This window comes from Rhagoletis zephyria, unplaced genomic scaffold (assembly GCF_001687245.7).
Source record: "Rhagoletis zephyria isolate East Lansing unplaced genomic scaffold, Rhagoletis_zephyria_1.1 Rzeph_scaffold_00068, whole genome shotgun sequence".
Classification (NCBI taxonomy): Eukaryota; Metazoa; Arthropoda; class Insecta; order Diptera; family Tephritidae; genus Rhagoletis; species Rhagoletis zephyria.
The window spans coordinates 125627-142685 of NW_016157152.1; the positions used below are offsets into that span (position 1 = coordinate 125627).

At 35.9% G+C, this 17059-nt stretch overlaps 2 protein-coding genes across 10 annotated transcripts in view; both read left to right on the plus strand.

Annotated features, from left to right (window-relative positions):
* Positions 1–17059, plus strand: part of LOC108371389 (syntaxin-binding protein 5-like) — a 552451-nt gene that overhangs the window by 69360 nt on the left and 466032 nt on the right. For all 9 annotated transcript variants that reach the window (XM_017626982.1, XM_017626947.1, XM_017626939.1 and 6 more), the window contains one exon: positions 14067–14246. In XM_017626982.1, coding sequence (XP_017482471.1) covers positions 14124–14246 — 123 coding nt within the window. In that variant the 5' untranslated portion in view covers positions 14067–14123. The remainder of the gene's footprint in view (positions 1–14066; positions 14247–17059) is intronic.
* LOC108371441 (uncharacterized) lies at positions 10248–11394 on the plus strand. Its single transcript, XM_017627008.1, has 2 exons — positions 10248–10756; positions 10787–11394. Exons 1-2 carry the CDS (start codon positions 10273–10275, stop codon positions 11392–11394), a joined length of 1092 nt encoding a protein of 363 aa, XP_017482497.1. The 5' UTR covers positions 10248–10272.

Here is a 17059-nt window from a genome sequence, read left to right on the forward strand (position 1 = left end):
GTGAAGGTGAAGATGAAGATGAAGTGAAGGTGAAGATGAAGTGAAGGTGAAGGTGAAGTGTGAAGGTGAAGGTGAAGGTGAAGGTGAAGGTGAAGGTGAAGTGGTGAAGTGAAGTGAAGGTGAAGGTGAAGTGAAGGTGAAGGTGAAGATGAAGATGAAGACGAAGACGAAGACGAAGACGAAGATGAAGAGTGAAGGTGAAGGTGAAGGTGAAGGTGAAGGTGAAGGTGAAGGTGAAGGTGAAGATGAAGGATGAAGATCATAACCCCTTAACTTAACTCACCTCAACTCCTCTCACCTCCTCTTAAAAACTTACTCCACCTGAGCTCACCACACATTAATTCCCCACATCTAAGTCCATCACTACTTCACTCCCCACACCTGAATTCACCACACCTGAATTCACCACAAATCAACTCCCCACATCTCAACTTTCTCACCACACCTTAACTCCCCACACCTGAATCCACCACACCTAAATTCACCACACCTTAATTCACCACACCTCAACTCACCACACCTTAACTCCCCACTTCTGAATCCATCACACCTCAATTCACAACACCTCAACTCACCACAACTAAATTCACGACGCATAAACTCACCACAACTAAATTCACGACACTTAAACTCACCACATGTTTTTTGTTTTTTGGTATTTTATCTTATATATACAAATAGGCAATCATGTTTTCTTTACACCCCTTTCACGGCTAAACTATACCTCAAGGGTATAAACAATTATGTGTCATTAGAAAGGTATTTTGATGCTGATGTGCATACAATTGGTTCAACATAAAACGAAAAAATGAATTCAAAAGTGACACCAATACTAATGCCGTACATGTACATGGTTTGGGGCGGAAATACCTCCTAAATGTATGCTTTAATATTGATACTGAATTAAAGAAATCTGCTAAGCAGCAGTTTAGGAATCAAGGAAGAAAGTAAAGTTGAATATGTAGAAGAAGACAGGAATAAAGGCAAAGATTAGAATAAAAGTAAAGAAACCTAATATAAAGACAAAGAGGAAGGAAAATTTAACTACCTAACCTAATAACAATGGTGGGGGTGAATACGTACAGTGACGAGCAAAACTGTAAAATGGTGTAACACTTTTTATATCAGCCGCCGCTATCTTTCCAAGTTCTAGCGACATTCATAGTTTTGTTGTATATTCTTATTGGTACACCTGTACTTCCCCTCTCAACGAATTGAAGTCAATCCAACAACAATAATAAAACCAGCAGACAAAAATATAAATTAAGGCGTATGTTACAGTTTTGCACTTATCTATTTTTCATAACTTTTTGACAATTTTCACGAAAAAAGAATTGTTAACACAATGTTCAGTATACTTTTGCTTTTTTTTAGTTCTTGGATGCAATTTGGCATACCTTATTTGTATCTCTGTAAAAATTCTGGAGGTATAGCCTCCCATATATCCTTGGTTTGCTTTCAGAGCTCATGTACTCCATTGGACGGACTTAGTAAGCTGCGCTTTTAGTTGATTTCGCAAATTTTCGACGAGATTCATATCCGCGGATTGAGGAGGTCATTTCAAATCAGCAAATTTTTGCTTTTGCATCCAGTCTTTGCGAACATATGCAGTATGTTTTGGGTGATTACACTGGACCACAAATTTCAACTTTTTCTCTTTACCAGAAACGCCGTTATGAAATTCTTATGTAAAATCACCCCCTGATTCCGAAAATCAAGGTTATTTTTAATTCTATGGTACCGTTTTTGAGATATTTGCAATTTACCGTTTTTGCAAAAAAAATAAAAATTGGGTCCACTTTATCATATATATCTCAAGAACGAATTAAGCAATTCCAAAACGGTTTGAAGCTTTTAAAAGGTAATAAAATTTTCTACAACACAATTTTATTTGATCGCTTATAACTTACGTAGTTTTGCATCGATTTTCTTCGATGATAGCTTATTTTTTTTGTAATACAACAGAGCTTAGGGAGAAAAAAAAATCTGCAAAAAAATAAAAGGTTTTCGAGATCCTTCCCCGCAAAGTACAATTTCTTTTATATTTTTACAAAAAAAATTTAAAAAATCGGTAATGATTGTTCGTTATCTTTGAATCTACAGGGCCTAGCAAAAAGTGTTGTATGCACAGCTTATAGAAAATTTTATTACCTTTTAAAAGCTTCAAACCGTTTTGGAATTGCTTTATTCGTTCTTGAGATATATATGATTAAGTGGACCCAATTTTTTTTTTTTTTTGCAAAAACGGTAAATTGCAAATATCTCAAAAACGGTACCATAAAATTAAAAATAACCTTGATTTTCGGAATCAGGGGGTGATTTTACATAAGAATTTCATAACGGCGTCTCTGGTAAATTTTGGCCGTCGACCAGTGTTATTCAGCAGCAACTCTCATTTTTCGACTACATCTTGCAAATTTTGTTGAAATATGAACAGATACTGTTCCTTACGCATAATGCGTACTAACGGACCATTTTTGAAATACAACCCCAAATTATTATTGACCGACCACTGTGATTCACAGTTTGCCTTATATGATGCGCTTAGGCTTAATTTGGGTCTTTGATCCAATACCATGACCGGCCATCTGATTGAAAGCGATTAGTTTAGTCTTGCAAGACCAACTAACCTTCAATTAAATCTTAAAAATGTGTTTTTTATTGCATTCTGAAAGGCCTAACCTATCCCAATAGGCAACGGTCCGGTTTTCGTGCGATCCGGCAAAATGCTACCACTCTCACACATGTATTTTGATCAAAATGGTTTTTCCTTCTTTTATTATGCCTTTGCGTTCAATTTGACAATTCTTCGCCTCGCTGTCTACTGATGTGCTTTCAATTTTAATACCTTAAGCGCTTCTGTAATAGTGGCTGCAGCGCTACTTGCTACTAAGTTCACAAGATATCGGACCGTAATATTTTTTGGCAGACTTCCTTTGTCCTTAATAACACTTTAGGCTATATTTTTTCTCGGTCTTAACATTTTCAAGTAGCAAACTCCCCAATTTTTTGCCACTTTTCTTGCGATCCCGCCTATCCGCAGTAAATCTATTATTTACATCTATGGTTCCTGATTAACTATATAATTAACTGGTAATCACTTCTTGAATAAATTATAATACAGAAAAAAGTCATTTGACTTCCAACCAACTTGAACATGAACATGAAGGTGAAGATAAACATAAACATTAAAAGCGATAGAGAGGAAGAAAGTGATAGGGATAAAAAGGAAATACAACTGAAGAATGTGCGATGTTATATTGTGGTGTGTTATGCTGCATATGTTATGTTATTTAATCTTATGTTATGGTATGTTATGTTATGCTAAGTACTAAGCTAAACTCCCCTCCACTTAACCCATTCCAACTAATGTTATTTCAGCTCAACTCAACTCACATAAACTATCCTTAATTTTAACGGTTGAATTTCAACCGCTGGGCGAACACTAGTTTATTTAAAAGTATAACGATGTTCGCTTTCCAATTTCTTGATAACATATCTTTTTTACAATATATTGTGCATATCATATGCAGCTTTCTTATAGTTTTAAACGGACTGCATTTAAATGTCTTTCCACATTTCCAGCATGTTTTCCTAACCTTTAACATTTTCCCTTTTTACATATCGATGGTCCTGTGCAATAACGACACATTTCAAAATTCAAAAAACGAAAACTGTTACTAATGTTAAGTGGCTCTTGTCTCTAATCCTTGTCTAATCCATTTCCATTCCTTACTAAAGTATGCAATAAGGGTTGCTAAAGTAAGTACAAAAGGTTAGACATGGGTTCGACAAGGATTAAAGACATGAGCCACTTAACAGTTTTTATTTTTTGAATCTTTAATTGTGTCGTTACTGCACAGGACCATCGATATAATTTCATTCGTATTATTTGTCTCAAATAGTTGGCGGAGTATAATATTATTAGGTCGTGGCATTTTGCAATACACATACATACACACATAAATACACAAAATACAATGCACATAAATCCACTGAAGTAGTTGAGCCATTCTGCTAACTTCATACATATGCAACATTTATTTACTGAGCACTAAAGGAATGATTCCTTTGTTTTGTGTATCGTGTTTTGTTTCAGTGTTGCTCAGGATGATTATCATTACCACAACCGTTCGTTTGGTTTGTTAGTGCCCGGGACCAGTATGACAAAAGGAGCACAAACTTTTTGCACTTGTGGAAATGAGTACGCATGAAATGGATCATATCTTTTTAACAGGTTTTCAGAAAATAATATTTATTATATTAAAATAAAGGCAAAGTATTCTGTTATAGATACAGTTAGCGAAAGTTTCATATTTTACTTGGATAAATAAATAACGAACACTTTCTATGATAATGATAAAATTTTTCTGAACCTGTTCTAGAGACTTGAGTAGTCAACTTGCTCTAATAAACTATCTTCAGTTCATGTTATTCCACTGTTCGCAGATCTATGCTAATTTTGTTTTAAGTAAATACCGTATATTTTTCGATTTGTCGTAAATGGGCTATGACTTCCAGAACTTTATTTGCATCATTGGCTTCAAACCAGAGCTGTAACCATCGATCTTTTCGGTGTTTTCAAAGCAAAACATCGAGGTACTATCGAATGTTTCCCCAGTTACGTACATAGATGTATGTATGTATGTATGCGTTTGGGGTGGGATTGTAAAACATACCGTACACATTTTGCATATTTTCTCTAATAACTGTATTTGGTAAAAATACGGTGACTGATATCACATGTGATGTAATGCATAGTATTAAAAGCGAAATTTTTAGAAAACTGACCTCCAAAGGTGTTTTTAAAAATATAAACATAAATACATATGCAGTCTTACTCAGAAAAATTTCGAGTTTGGCTATATATTTGATGACCTTGTATAACTTGTCCAGTTTTAAATATGAACTGGTATATATTTAATAGTTTTATGATTCCAGATTTCACCAAAATGTCAATATTTGAAACAAACCCCCTGCGAACAATTTTAAATTAATATTTACTATACAAAGTATGTATCAATTAATTTGTTGCCAGGGAATTACATATGGGAATTTTTAATCTGGCGTTACGTGGCATTTGTATGCTAAGATGTTAAAAAAAATTAAAAATCTAAGTTTTAAGAAGGTTTTGACATCAGCTCCACCTAGCAGTTCCATTTTTTGCAAATCTATGTCTTACTACGTTTCAACTAAACATGCCAAATGTTAAACAAATCGGAGCATAAATACGGATTTTCAAAATATTTCGACCCTGCAGCCACATACCTAGACAATTTTTCGCAAATTGTTTCATCTTAAATAACCAATATATATTATAAAAATAAACCAAATTGGCCCATAAATAAATTAGATCTATGATATTTTTTTGGGGTAGACTTTCCGCTGGAAATACCCATATTTAATTTGACGGTAATCTCAGTTCCACGATCCAGAAAATAAAGGTCGCGCCATTCGCAGACCGCTAACCCTCTCTTCGTCGATTTGACAGTATCCACCTAATCGCTGACGTCATAAAATACTTTTGTTTACATTCCCTGTTGCCAACTTCATGCCTTTCGCACCAAATTTGGTGGGTATTCAAAACGCGAAAATTTTTGAGTTTGGTGATTTTGGTGCTTTTGTTTTTAGTTTGAAGACACCAAATTAGAAAATCTTAAAAAAATGGAAGCAAAATTTATAGCAATCGTAAGTGTTGCTTACCAACTTTACAAAAATTTAAACAAAATCATGGCACAGTGACAATCATAAGCGACAACAAAATATGTGGCAGCACCTTCAATCATGCCAGAAGAAATCAACCGTCGTGCAAGAAACATTGATTTTTATTAGTTTGAATCGGCATCCTTACAATAAAATTATGTATGCATATAAAGTCTATAAAATACACTAATAAAAATTTGGTGCTTTTTCAAATTCTTTCATTCTGGTATTTATTGACGTCACGGCCAGTTGCTCTCAGCTCGATTGGCGCAATCTTGTATTCTATCATTCTTGTCTCAGTTCCATAAAATATTCGTAAAATTATTTCTCTGTCTAGACCAGGGGTGGGCAGATTTTTGGCTCTTAAAGCATTCAGTGGGCCAGCAAGTGCTACGCAAGAGGTAAATCAGTTCTCAGGATAAAGGGGTTGTGAAAAATACATTAAAAGCATGATATATATTAGTAATGACAGTCAGAGTACAAGAAATTTTAACACGCTCTTCTTCCCCCTTCATGCTGGCTCTTGGTGTTACCCCTCATCCAGCACCTAAATGTGCCAAGCCGGCTCCTAAGTGCAAAAGGCTCCTGGGAGCCACTTTGCCCACCTCTGGTCTAGACAATCACATTTGATGGATTCATCAATAGAGCCGAAAATGTGTAATACTTTATAAAATATTTTTCGTTAGTGACAGAAAAAACATCGATAGTGGTGGAAATTCAAAAATATCGGTACTATCGATAGTGCCATCGATTGTTTTCCAGCTCTACTTCAAACCGATTTAATGTTACCTGCGAATAATTAATTTTCATTAAAACCGACCATAATAATAATAGAATAATAGATCGCTTACACATATGCGTGTTAGTGTTTGGCCGAGCTTCTCCTCCCATCTGTGGCGTGCGCCTTGATGTTGTCACACAAAGGGGAGAGACCTACAGTTTTACGCCGACTCCTAACGGGATTGTATTTTTATGAGAAGCTGTTTTTCATGGCAGAAATACACTCGGAGGTTTGCCATTGCCTGCCGGAGGGTGACCTCTATTAGGAAAACTTTATTTTTATTTTTGTTGTTGTTTTGAGCCGGGCTTGACCCAGGCCCTGCGGAGTGGTAGCGCGCACTGCTAACCAATACACCACAGCGACCGCCACTTAAGGTGGAAAGTAAATGATGCAATGGTATAACAGTTTGTACAAGCGCTCCTTCCTGCATATTTCTGGGATCGAATGACCCAGAGTGGACTTTTTTCCTGTTTTTTTCACAAATCTTTAAACTTTTTCTGAAAATATAAAACTTTTTCAAATAATTTACGCCCGCGAGAACTATCAAAAATGTAAGAAACAGCTGTTTCGAAGTTCGGATTTCCTAGTCCCAAATTTTCGATGAAAACTGTACTCCCGAAGTGTTTAGAATTGGAGGATTTTTTTCTCGAGAAAAATAAAATCCTCAAGAAGAAGAACTCCAAAACCTGCAAACCTGACCGTAAATTTTAAGGATAGCTCTCAATTAGAGATGGGCGCGGGATATCGGGACCGCGGGACCCACGGTACTGATTTTATAATGGCTCCCGATACTCCCGATAAAACCTCAACCTCCGCAAATTCAGAAAACCTTCCTTAAAAAATTTGTATGAAATATGCACTTTTTATGTTTTATTGAGGCGCAAAAGAACAGCAAAAATTAAAAAAAATAATTATTTTGAAAGCCATGTGAATATTTTTAGAGATAGATTTCGAGGCCCGCGAGCGTCGGGGTGGTATTTAGTCCCATGCCCATCTCTACTCTCAATCCCTGCGCTACCTAACGGCAGACAAACACACTGATCCTTTTAAAAATCATTACGCAAAATAACAATCATTCAATGGGATTTAGAAATCTGGTAGAAAATGGTTTCCAATTAGAAGATTTTTCACATTTATATGTATGTAGATGAAAGACAACTAAGCACTTTTTTCCGTACCGTGACCTAAGGAAGACAGATGTAGCGCGTGAAATATTATTTAGAGATTTCAAGAATATAGATATTTCCGCTTTACATAAAGGAGCTTCTTCCATGAATTGGGATAGCGTATGGGTGTTTCCACCGGAAGGTCCACCACGACAAAAAAAATAAAAGTCTTATATCTAACGTATTTGCGGACCGATTTGTCTGCTTTTTAAAATATATACTGGCTATGTAAGTAGAATCATGTTTGCGTAAAATGGTCTTCCTAGGTGGCGCCAAGGTTGAGATATTTCGAAAAACCGTATTTATGGTCCGAATTGGTTCGAATTTGGCGTATGTAGTTGAAACATAATAAATCATAGATTTCCAACAAATTCACCCTGAATTGGCGCTGAAGTCAAAATATAAAGTATATTCTACATAAAATACTTGTTTTATTTGCGTTAAAAATGCATTTAAAAGCAATATTAACAAAAATATAACGATGGAATATTATGTCACGTGACGGTTGTAAAAGAAAATTGCAACAAGTTGCATTAATTCAAAAAACTCTAAAAACAACTAGAATTGCTCCAAATTATATTAAAATGAGTTTCATGAAAATAGCCATCCACAATTCGCAGAGTTCTGCGATTTTGTAAGAAAAGAAAAAATCTACTTCCATTTTTTGTCACGTAACGACATTCTCTTTAAATGCTTATATTTCAGGACCAAGCAGTTCGATTGTTTTCATTTTTCGGTTAAATATAGAGCTAATTATGTGCTATACAATGGCCCAAAAAAGTTAAAGAAAACAAATGGTATTCCTTGTTTGTATCACATTGAAACGTACGACTGTCACGTATGCGACATATGGAAATACCCATATGGTATCTTGCAGATGTCAACGACAAGTTATAACAGTTTAATATATTTGTAAATAGTTTGTTTGAGATGCATATACCCTTGCAAATTGTCGTAGGGCCAGAAATAAAGCGACGACGGCTACGCGTGAGAGTAAAAAGGTGTATTATTCTTCGAAACTTAATAGTTCCGTTCCGACCAAAATGTTGTGGAAGAACTTAAAATCCTTAGGCGTCGCTGGCAATCAAAATAATGAGTGCGGCCTTGATGAAGAGGCAATGAACAATTTCTTCTTGTCCTCTGTAAAAGACAATCAAAGCAGAAATTTTCACTGCAATCCGAAGCTATACCATAGTTTAGAAAGGGAGTTCGAATTCTAGATGGCGACTGATGCAGACATAATAAGATGCTTTTCTGCAATAAAATCAAATGATGTTCGTATTGACGGGATTGATGTCAGATTTTTAAAGATTATTCTTCCTTGGAGAGTACCGTCAGTTAAACATAATAATAAATCATTCAATAACATCCTCGATATTTCCCAACACTTGGAAAACTGCCAATGTTATACCGGTACCCAAAGTAAATAACCCTACTGAGCCTGAACACTTTAGAGCAATTAGTATTCTCCCAGTATTGTCAAAAGTGTTTGAGAAATTTCTTCACTTGCAAATATCAACCTTTAATAAGATAAGAATTACCTGAGATTCAAATGCTTATAAAAAACGGGCTGCTTTTCTGATAAGATTCGGCTGACAGTCACGACTTTGAAAACAGAATTTTGTTCAAAATTTTCATTCCTGGAAAAGAATAATTTACTTTCCATTAGAGCTGTCAAACTATCGATGGTCAAGTCCATCGATGTTTTACGATAGTCTTAAGGGTGACTATCGATAGTATCGACCCATTTCATACATATGTTTTTCTAAATCCATTTATTTTTCGTTATCTTGCTATTATAAAATTGTTTATTTTAAAGGCTCACGGTTGCATTTTAGTATCGAGAAATATTGATAGAAATTCATTCGCCGTGTAAACAGTTAAAAAGCGATTTCAGAAATTTTCCCTGCAATTCGCCTTTCGGAAATAAACAAATTTCTTTCGAAAAATACTTTACATGCAAGGTGCCACTGCTCATGCAACTGCTTTCTGAAATTTCTCAATTTGACAGTCTTTTGAAATATACTGCGTTGCCACGTCTGGCACGCTCTTAAGACGGCAATGTAACCTCTGCTATTTCCACGCTTAAAATATAAAATGATGCTCTTAGAAATAATGCCATGAACCAACTAAACAGATCACCCAGCACGGCAACCGTGTATTTGTAATTGCATTTGAGAAAAAAATAATAGTTGATAACGTAATTTTTTAATCGGTTATTTAATTCACACTCGCGGTTTAATTCCGTTTCATTCACATGGCGGCGAAAAAATGACGTCACTGTAAAATAAAAATACTTTTTTCTCGTACCCCGTCCTGGGTGATCTTTATTCGTTCGTTCAGGAAATAATGCTGCCAAGTTTTGTTCTCTTTGAACCAATACGTGCAAATGTCAAAAGCAAGGAAAGAGAATACGCTATCATTGAAACGATAGTGGCGATAGTACTACTACTACTATACTGGTATAATGTATTCGCAGCGAACTGAGTTAGACGTGTTTTGTGAGCGGAGAATTTAGAAAAATAAATACACTTGAAAATAAAAAAGAAAAAAGCGAAAAGGACGCATTTTATTACATTTAATGACTTAATGGTGGTATGACCATTAAAGTGAGGCACTGACATGGAGTTGAGGTGTGGAAAATGTAAAAGTGGCTCGCGGGAGGCCACTATCCCGTGTAATGGTGTTTGTGGAGGTGTGTTTCACGTTAAATGTGTTGGCTTCTCCAAGTATGAGACGGATGCCTTGTTGAAGCATTCGAACTTGAAGTTTTTATGTGATACATGCATTGACTATATCAAAGGTGCACATAATAGTTACAAAGAGTTAATTGAGTTGATTAAAGAAAATGGAAAAAAATGTGAAAATATCGTTGAAGAAAAAATAAGTAAAGTGAACGAAACTGTAAAGCAAATTAAAAAGATAATCACAGACAAAAATAAAGAGAGCCAGGTCGAAGTAAGAGCGACCTACGCAGACAAACTAAAAGGTGGAGCGGCGGGAAAAGCACCTGTCATATTGAAGCCTAAAACAAATCAAGAAAGTGAAGTAACGAAAAAAGAAGTAAAAACAATAATTCAGCCATCAAAATTGAGTGTTGGAGTGAGCGGAATAGCTAATAGACAAAACGGAGCAGTGGCAATACGTTGCGATAGCGATGAAGCAAGAAAAATATTAGTTAACGACATTAAAGAAAAAGTGAGCGAAAAATATGATATCCAATTACCAACTATGAGAAAACCAAAAATTTTAATAAGTGGTCTGAGTGAAGTGCTAGATGGAGAGGTAATCATAAACGCCATAAAAAGCCAAAACAATTTGAAGGATAGCTATATGAAGTGCTTAAAAGTACATAAATCACCCAAAAATCCAGCGGTGCACAATGCATTGCTGGAAATCGGCGGAAAAGGTTTCGAAAAAGTTATGAGTTTAAAAAAAATAAACGTTGAATGGGATAGATGCAAAGTATATGAGAGTAATAATATTTTAAGATGCTTTAAGTGCTGGGGCTTTAATCACAAAGCTGCAGGATGCAAGGAAAATGACCAAATATGTGCCAAGTGTGGCGAAAAGGGCCATACGCATCATCAGTGTACATCTGAATTGTTGAGATGTGTGAATTGTGTGAGAGCAAAACAAAGGTTTAATCTGGGTAGCTTATGTGTAAATCATGACTGCAGAGACACTTGTTGCCAATCTTTACAAAAAAAATTAAAAATTGAATCTGAAAGGATTCAGTATTAGCAATTAAAGTCTAATATAAATTGTTTGTATTTGAACATTGGCGGTATCAGGGCGCACTTCAACCAGCTCGAAGCCATCTCATTTGATGAACAATTCGATTTTATTTGTGTAACTGAATCCCATGTGACAAATAGTGTGCAAAATAATGAAATAGAACTCAGTGACTATAAATTAGTGAGATGTGATAGTATATCGAACCATACAGGAGGAGTACTTTTTTATGTAAGCACGAAGTGGCAATTTGAAATAATAGAAGAAATTGCAATCGGAAAAAGTATATGGTGTCTGACTATAAAAGTAACTTGTAAAAATATAAAATTGACATTGGTTGGTCTGTACAGATCGCCAGATAGGCAAAGTTGCCCAGAAAGAGTATTTTGTGATTTTTTCAACGAAAAAATAGATCAATGGAGTGATACCGCTGGTGAAACGCTAATAATGGGTGATTTTAATATAGATTGGCTTGTAAATAACACATACAAGCAGCAAATTTTTCAAGCAGTTTCAGACAATGCGTTCACGCAAGTAGTGTCAGAACCAACAAGAGTTACAAACACTAGTGCTACATTGATCGACTATGTAGTGACTAATATGCCCGATGTTGAAGCTAAGGTGAACATGAACTATAAAATAAGTGCTGGAAAATGTCCATGGTGGTACCAGTGGAAAAAGTAAAAAGCGCGGTTAATCCAGAAGAGTTCCGGCCAATCAACATGTTAATGACCGAGAGTAAAATACTTGAGAAAGTCGTACACAAGCAACTGGAAGACTATATGGAGGAGAATCAACTGATATCCGAAAACCAGTCAGGATTCAGGCAGCGACATAGCTGTGAGACAGCGTTAAATTTGGTAATTTCGCACTGGAAGTCAGAAATGAACGAAGGAAACTGCATAGCCGCTGTATTTCTGGACTTCAAGCGAGCCTTCGAAACAATAGACAGGTCTATTCTGATAGAGAAAATGAAAAGGTACGGAATTGATGGTGTGGAAAATCAGTGGTTCGGAAGCTACTTGAGTAACAGGTGGCAACGCACGAAAGTCGCAGAGGGCATCTCAGAGCCTGCACAAATAACACTAGGCGTGCCACAGGGTGCCGTGCTTGGTACTCTTCTGTTCTTAATATACATTAATGATATGGAAAATATACTACAAGGAGTTAAAATCTGTCAGTTTGCAGATGACACACTATTATATACGTCTGGAAAATCAAGTCAGGAGTGTATAGCTAGATTGAATTATAATTTGAAATTTGTCTATAACTACGTTAATATGAACAAGCTAAAACTCAACGTAAAAAAAACGAAAGCAATTGTGATCAATGGCGAATCTGAAGATAATATTATAGTTAACGATGAAATAATAGATAGAGTTGATGAAATAAAATATCTCGGCATTGTCATTGACAAAAAGCTAAATTTTGATAAACACATAGATTACATCTGCAGGAAAATCTCAAAAAAAATTGGATTTTTTCGAAGAATTCGCAAAAATATATCTGTCAGCAGCGCCGTGAAGATATTTAATGTAATGATCAAGCCACACTTTGATTACTGTTCAACCATTTTATTCCTGGGATCAACACAGATGAAAAACAGGCTGCAAAAACTACAAAACAAAGGGATGCGGTGTATACTACTATGTAGCAGGCTGACGCCAATCACCTATATGCTAGACACACTGCAATGGTTAAATATTAATCAAAGAACCACTATGAACGTACTCCTTTTTGTGTTTAAAATGAAATATCATCTATTACCAAAGTACTTAACGAGTCAAATAACATATGTGGGAGATGCGCAACCCTACAGCTTAAGAAACAAGAATGATTTTAGAATCAAATTTCATAAATCCAATAAGGCACAAAATGTTTTAATGTATAAAGGTCTAAAACTATTCAATGAATTGCCAAGCAATATAAAAAACGAAAGAAATATTAATGTATTTAAAAGACTGATAATATATCATATTAGAGAACATTATAGCTCACAATAAGTCAATTAACTATTCTTAAGATACATTTTGTATTTCTAAACTGTACCTGAAAGTTTTAAATAGCTACGGCTAAATAAAGAACTACTACTACTACTACTACTACTACTACTACTACTACTACTACTACTACTACTACTACTACTACTACTACTACTAAAACTATCGATAGTTATTTCATGTGACCAGACTATCGATACTATCGATAGTATCGTCGATAGTTTGACAGCTCTCCTTTCCATATCCACTTATTTAGCTCGCTATAAGCACAAATTGTTCAAACCAGTCGCAGAAGAAAGGATTAAAAATGAATTACAAAAACTAAAATCGAAAAACGCTGATGAAGTTACAGATTCCCCAAATTCTGAAACAGCCGAAGGAATGGGAATGAAGAATTATTTTTAAAAAGCTTTACAAAAACCTGACACATCTGGTTTGGCTTGTAAGCGCTGTTTAAACAACGATCTCGCCATTATGCTAGATTCTAATTGTTTCTTAAAAATACTTGACATCCGCATTCGCATCCGCATCCGCGGATGTTAGCTTTTAGATATTCGCATCCGCATTCGCATTCCACATTCGCATTCCACATTCGCAACATCCCTAGTACATACGAACGTATTGATAACACAACTTTTTCATAAACGTTAATTTCTACATTGTATTGTGTTTTACTTTCAGAACTCGAAAATCAAACGAGTCGTTAGCGCTTCAAAGTAAAATTGTACTTACACGAAAATGAAAAAATTTACTTTCAAGGGGGTTCTTGATGGTTTCCGACAAAGCGTGCAACCACAGGTGTTCAGACAAGAGCTGGAAATACCAGAACATTTAAGGACCGAACATTTTACGCTTAAGAGGGTAAGTATATGCTTGTACTAACTGCTGGTGGTAGCTGTGAAAAAACGGAAAGTAATACAAAATACTGAAATGTTGTAGCTGGCGTTTGTTTTATTTGGTAGCTGTTTCTGAATCTATCATAAGACACACGCGGCTATTACATTTCTTTAAAGCCAACATTGTATGTTTACTGGGTGTTGTTCTAAAAGAGACAATTTGAAAAAAAAAAAACGGTTCTTAATTTTAAAATTCAGGAAACACCGTTAACCGGATATTTGCCTTTAATTTTTCGCGCTTGAATAACGCTTACAGTAAATTAAACTATTAAAATATTAGGGCAATTCATCTAAATGCGTAAATGCCTTGTAACCATATAAACCTCGTCAACTTACTTAATTTTGCATGGAAAATCGGTTTATTTATGAGGCTTACGGGGTTAAGAGGCTTTTACGCGTTTAGATGAATAGCCATAATGACTTTCATTTAAAAGACAATTGAATGAAATAAAGTTATTTAGATTAATAGTAAAGCAAACATTATGTCTAATTCATATTCAAAAGTTTTGGGAACAGCTATTTTTTGTTTGCTTTGTTGTTAAAAACCGCAACCTTTCCTTTTTATATACAGTTGTCCTCAAAATAATAGGAGTGGGATATTTTGACCGATTTTTTGGCTATTTGTCTTTTGTTTATTTAATGTTTATTATTTTGTTTTACAAAAGTCTAGCTGGTAATACAACAAACACCATATAAATTTACATTTCAAAGTTTGTACAAAATTTATCAAAATTCTGCAAATTTTCACCAAAATTTCATACTTTCTAATCAGAATCTTTAAAAAAAAAATGAAGTGCAAGTTTCAAGTTGGTAAACAATTTCTAAAACATATACATATGTATTTCAATTGTTTGGATAAATATTTCCGGGTTTTTACTTTACTTTTACTTTTTAATCAAATAATTTCGTGAATAAAAAAATCGAAATTAAGAAAAAACTCATATGATAAATGTGCAGATATTTTACATAAACGCATATCTAATAAATTTATTCTAAAGGGTATTAAAGCGTATGCTTAAACGAGAATGCCTAAAAAAAACTGTTCTCTAGTTGATTCCAAAGCACATTGATTAGCTCCAATTTGAAAAACATACGTATACCAAAAAGGAATCTTCGAATGGGAATTTGATTGTATTTTTGTATGGGGAAAAAATTTTTCATCCTAGAAAACGGGGCACCCCCTTAGTTTTTTCCTTTTGATATTTGTAATACCTATACCAACTTTCAGTTTTTTACTGCAACCAATTCAGGGTGCTCAATGACCTTGAAATGCGCTATTAGAGCGCTGTGAAACTGGCAAAAATATTGGTGATTTTTATAAAAAGCTACTGTTGCCATGCTTGTGCGATTTTTTTAGATAATTTAAATTTGAAATGTTCTTAGGATACTTAACAAGTTGTTTGATTAATATATGTATGTACACAATACTTCTAGAGTAAAATAGGAGCATCATGAGCATCCCCTAAATTTATACATAGAAACGTAAGGTTTGGTACCAGCACCTCCTTCGGCAAGTGGAAAAATTTTTGGTACGCATACCATGGCGTCTTTTATTTGTGTGTATTTGCCTGTGTGCTTATTTCGCGCATTTTCATGACCATTCATGACTAGCAAGCAACAAAGCCACGTCATTTCAGCATTCTTCGCTCTGATATTTTACGAAAATTATAAAAGTTTTCGAACAATACAGGCATTCGCTAAGTCTTACAAAACTCTTGCACTGTGCACGGATTGCCATGTAATCTACCAACACCGTGCAGGGATTTTGCAAGGCTGAGTTCGTTAGTGTAAGTTCGGGCCAAGAATCATCGAGTGAAGAATAAGAAAGAAAATGAGGAAGCAGAAACCACGAATGAAGTAACACATGAAAGTGATTCATCGAAAATCGAAGCGCTGCCAGAGAAATTCCGATAATCGCTTGAATTCGATATCAAGGAAAACTTCCCGCGTGAACTAACGGACCAAGTCTAGAGGTTTGTAAAGCAGCCCCTTGACTCGACAATATATCGACAGGCCCTGTGCGGCATTCCCAGGGAGTCGGTCCCAAGTTACGTAGACTCCAGACCTGTGAATGCCTTTCTGCGCACACAACCACCTTACGTGGACGAGACGGAGCTTCGTCTTCCTCGGGAGACTCGGACCACAATAGCCCAGCTTCGCCAGAACATCACCTGCATGACGAGGCGCAAATGCTCTCTATAAAGGAGCACAACACAATGCTCTGCAAGCAATTCGTAGTAGGGAGCCACAGACTTTGACACCCGAACAGACACTTGCTTGCAGAGGAGCCCTCGCCAAGGCATGTCAGAGATACGAACTGACGGGCGAAGTCCAGAGGTTCATTAAACAACCGCTGGACCCAACCGCATACAGACAGGCCCTGAACGACATTCACAGGGAGTCGGTCTCAAGTTATGTAGACTCTCGACCTGTGAATGCCGTTCTGGGCACGCAATCACCTAACGTGGACGGGACAGAACACTGTCTGCCTCGGAAGACCCGCACCACAATAGCCCAACTTCGTTCTGGCTACTGCAGTAGGTTGAACTCATACTTGAGCAGACTTGATGCAGATGTGCCCAATGAGTGTCCGGCATGCGGAGAGACATCCCAAGACTCGTGATATCTCTTCGCATGCTCACAAAACCCAACTCAACTGATGCCTTTGTCCGTATGGACAGACCCCATAGAGGCGCACGCTTCTTCGGTCTCCCGTTAGTTGAGCTTGACGACAACTACTGAGAGACTATCCGATCTGGGCTACAACAACAACAAAAC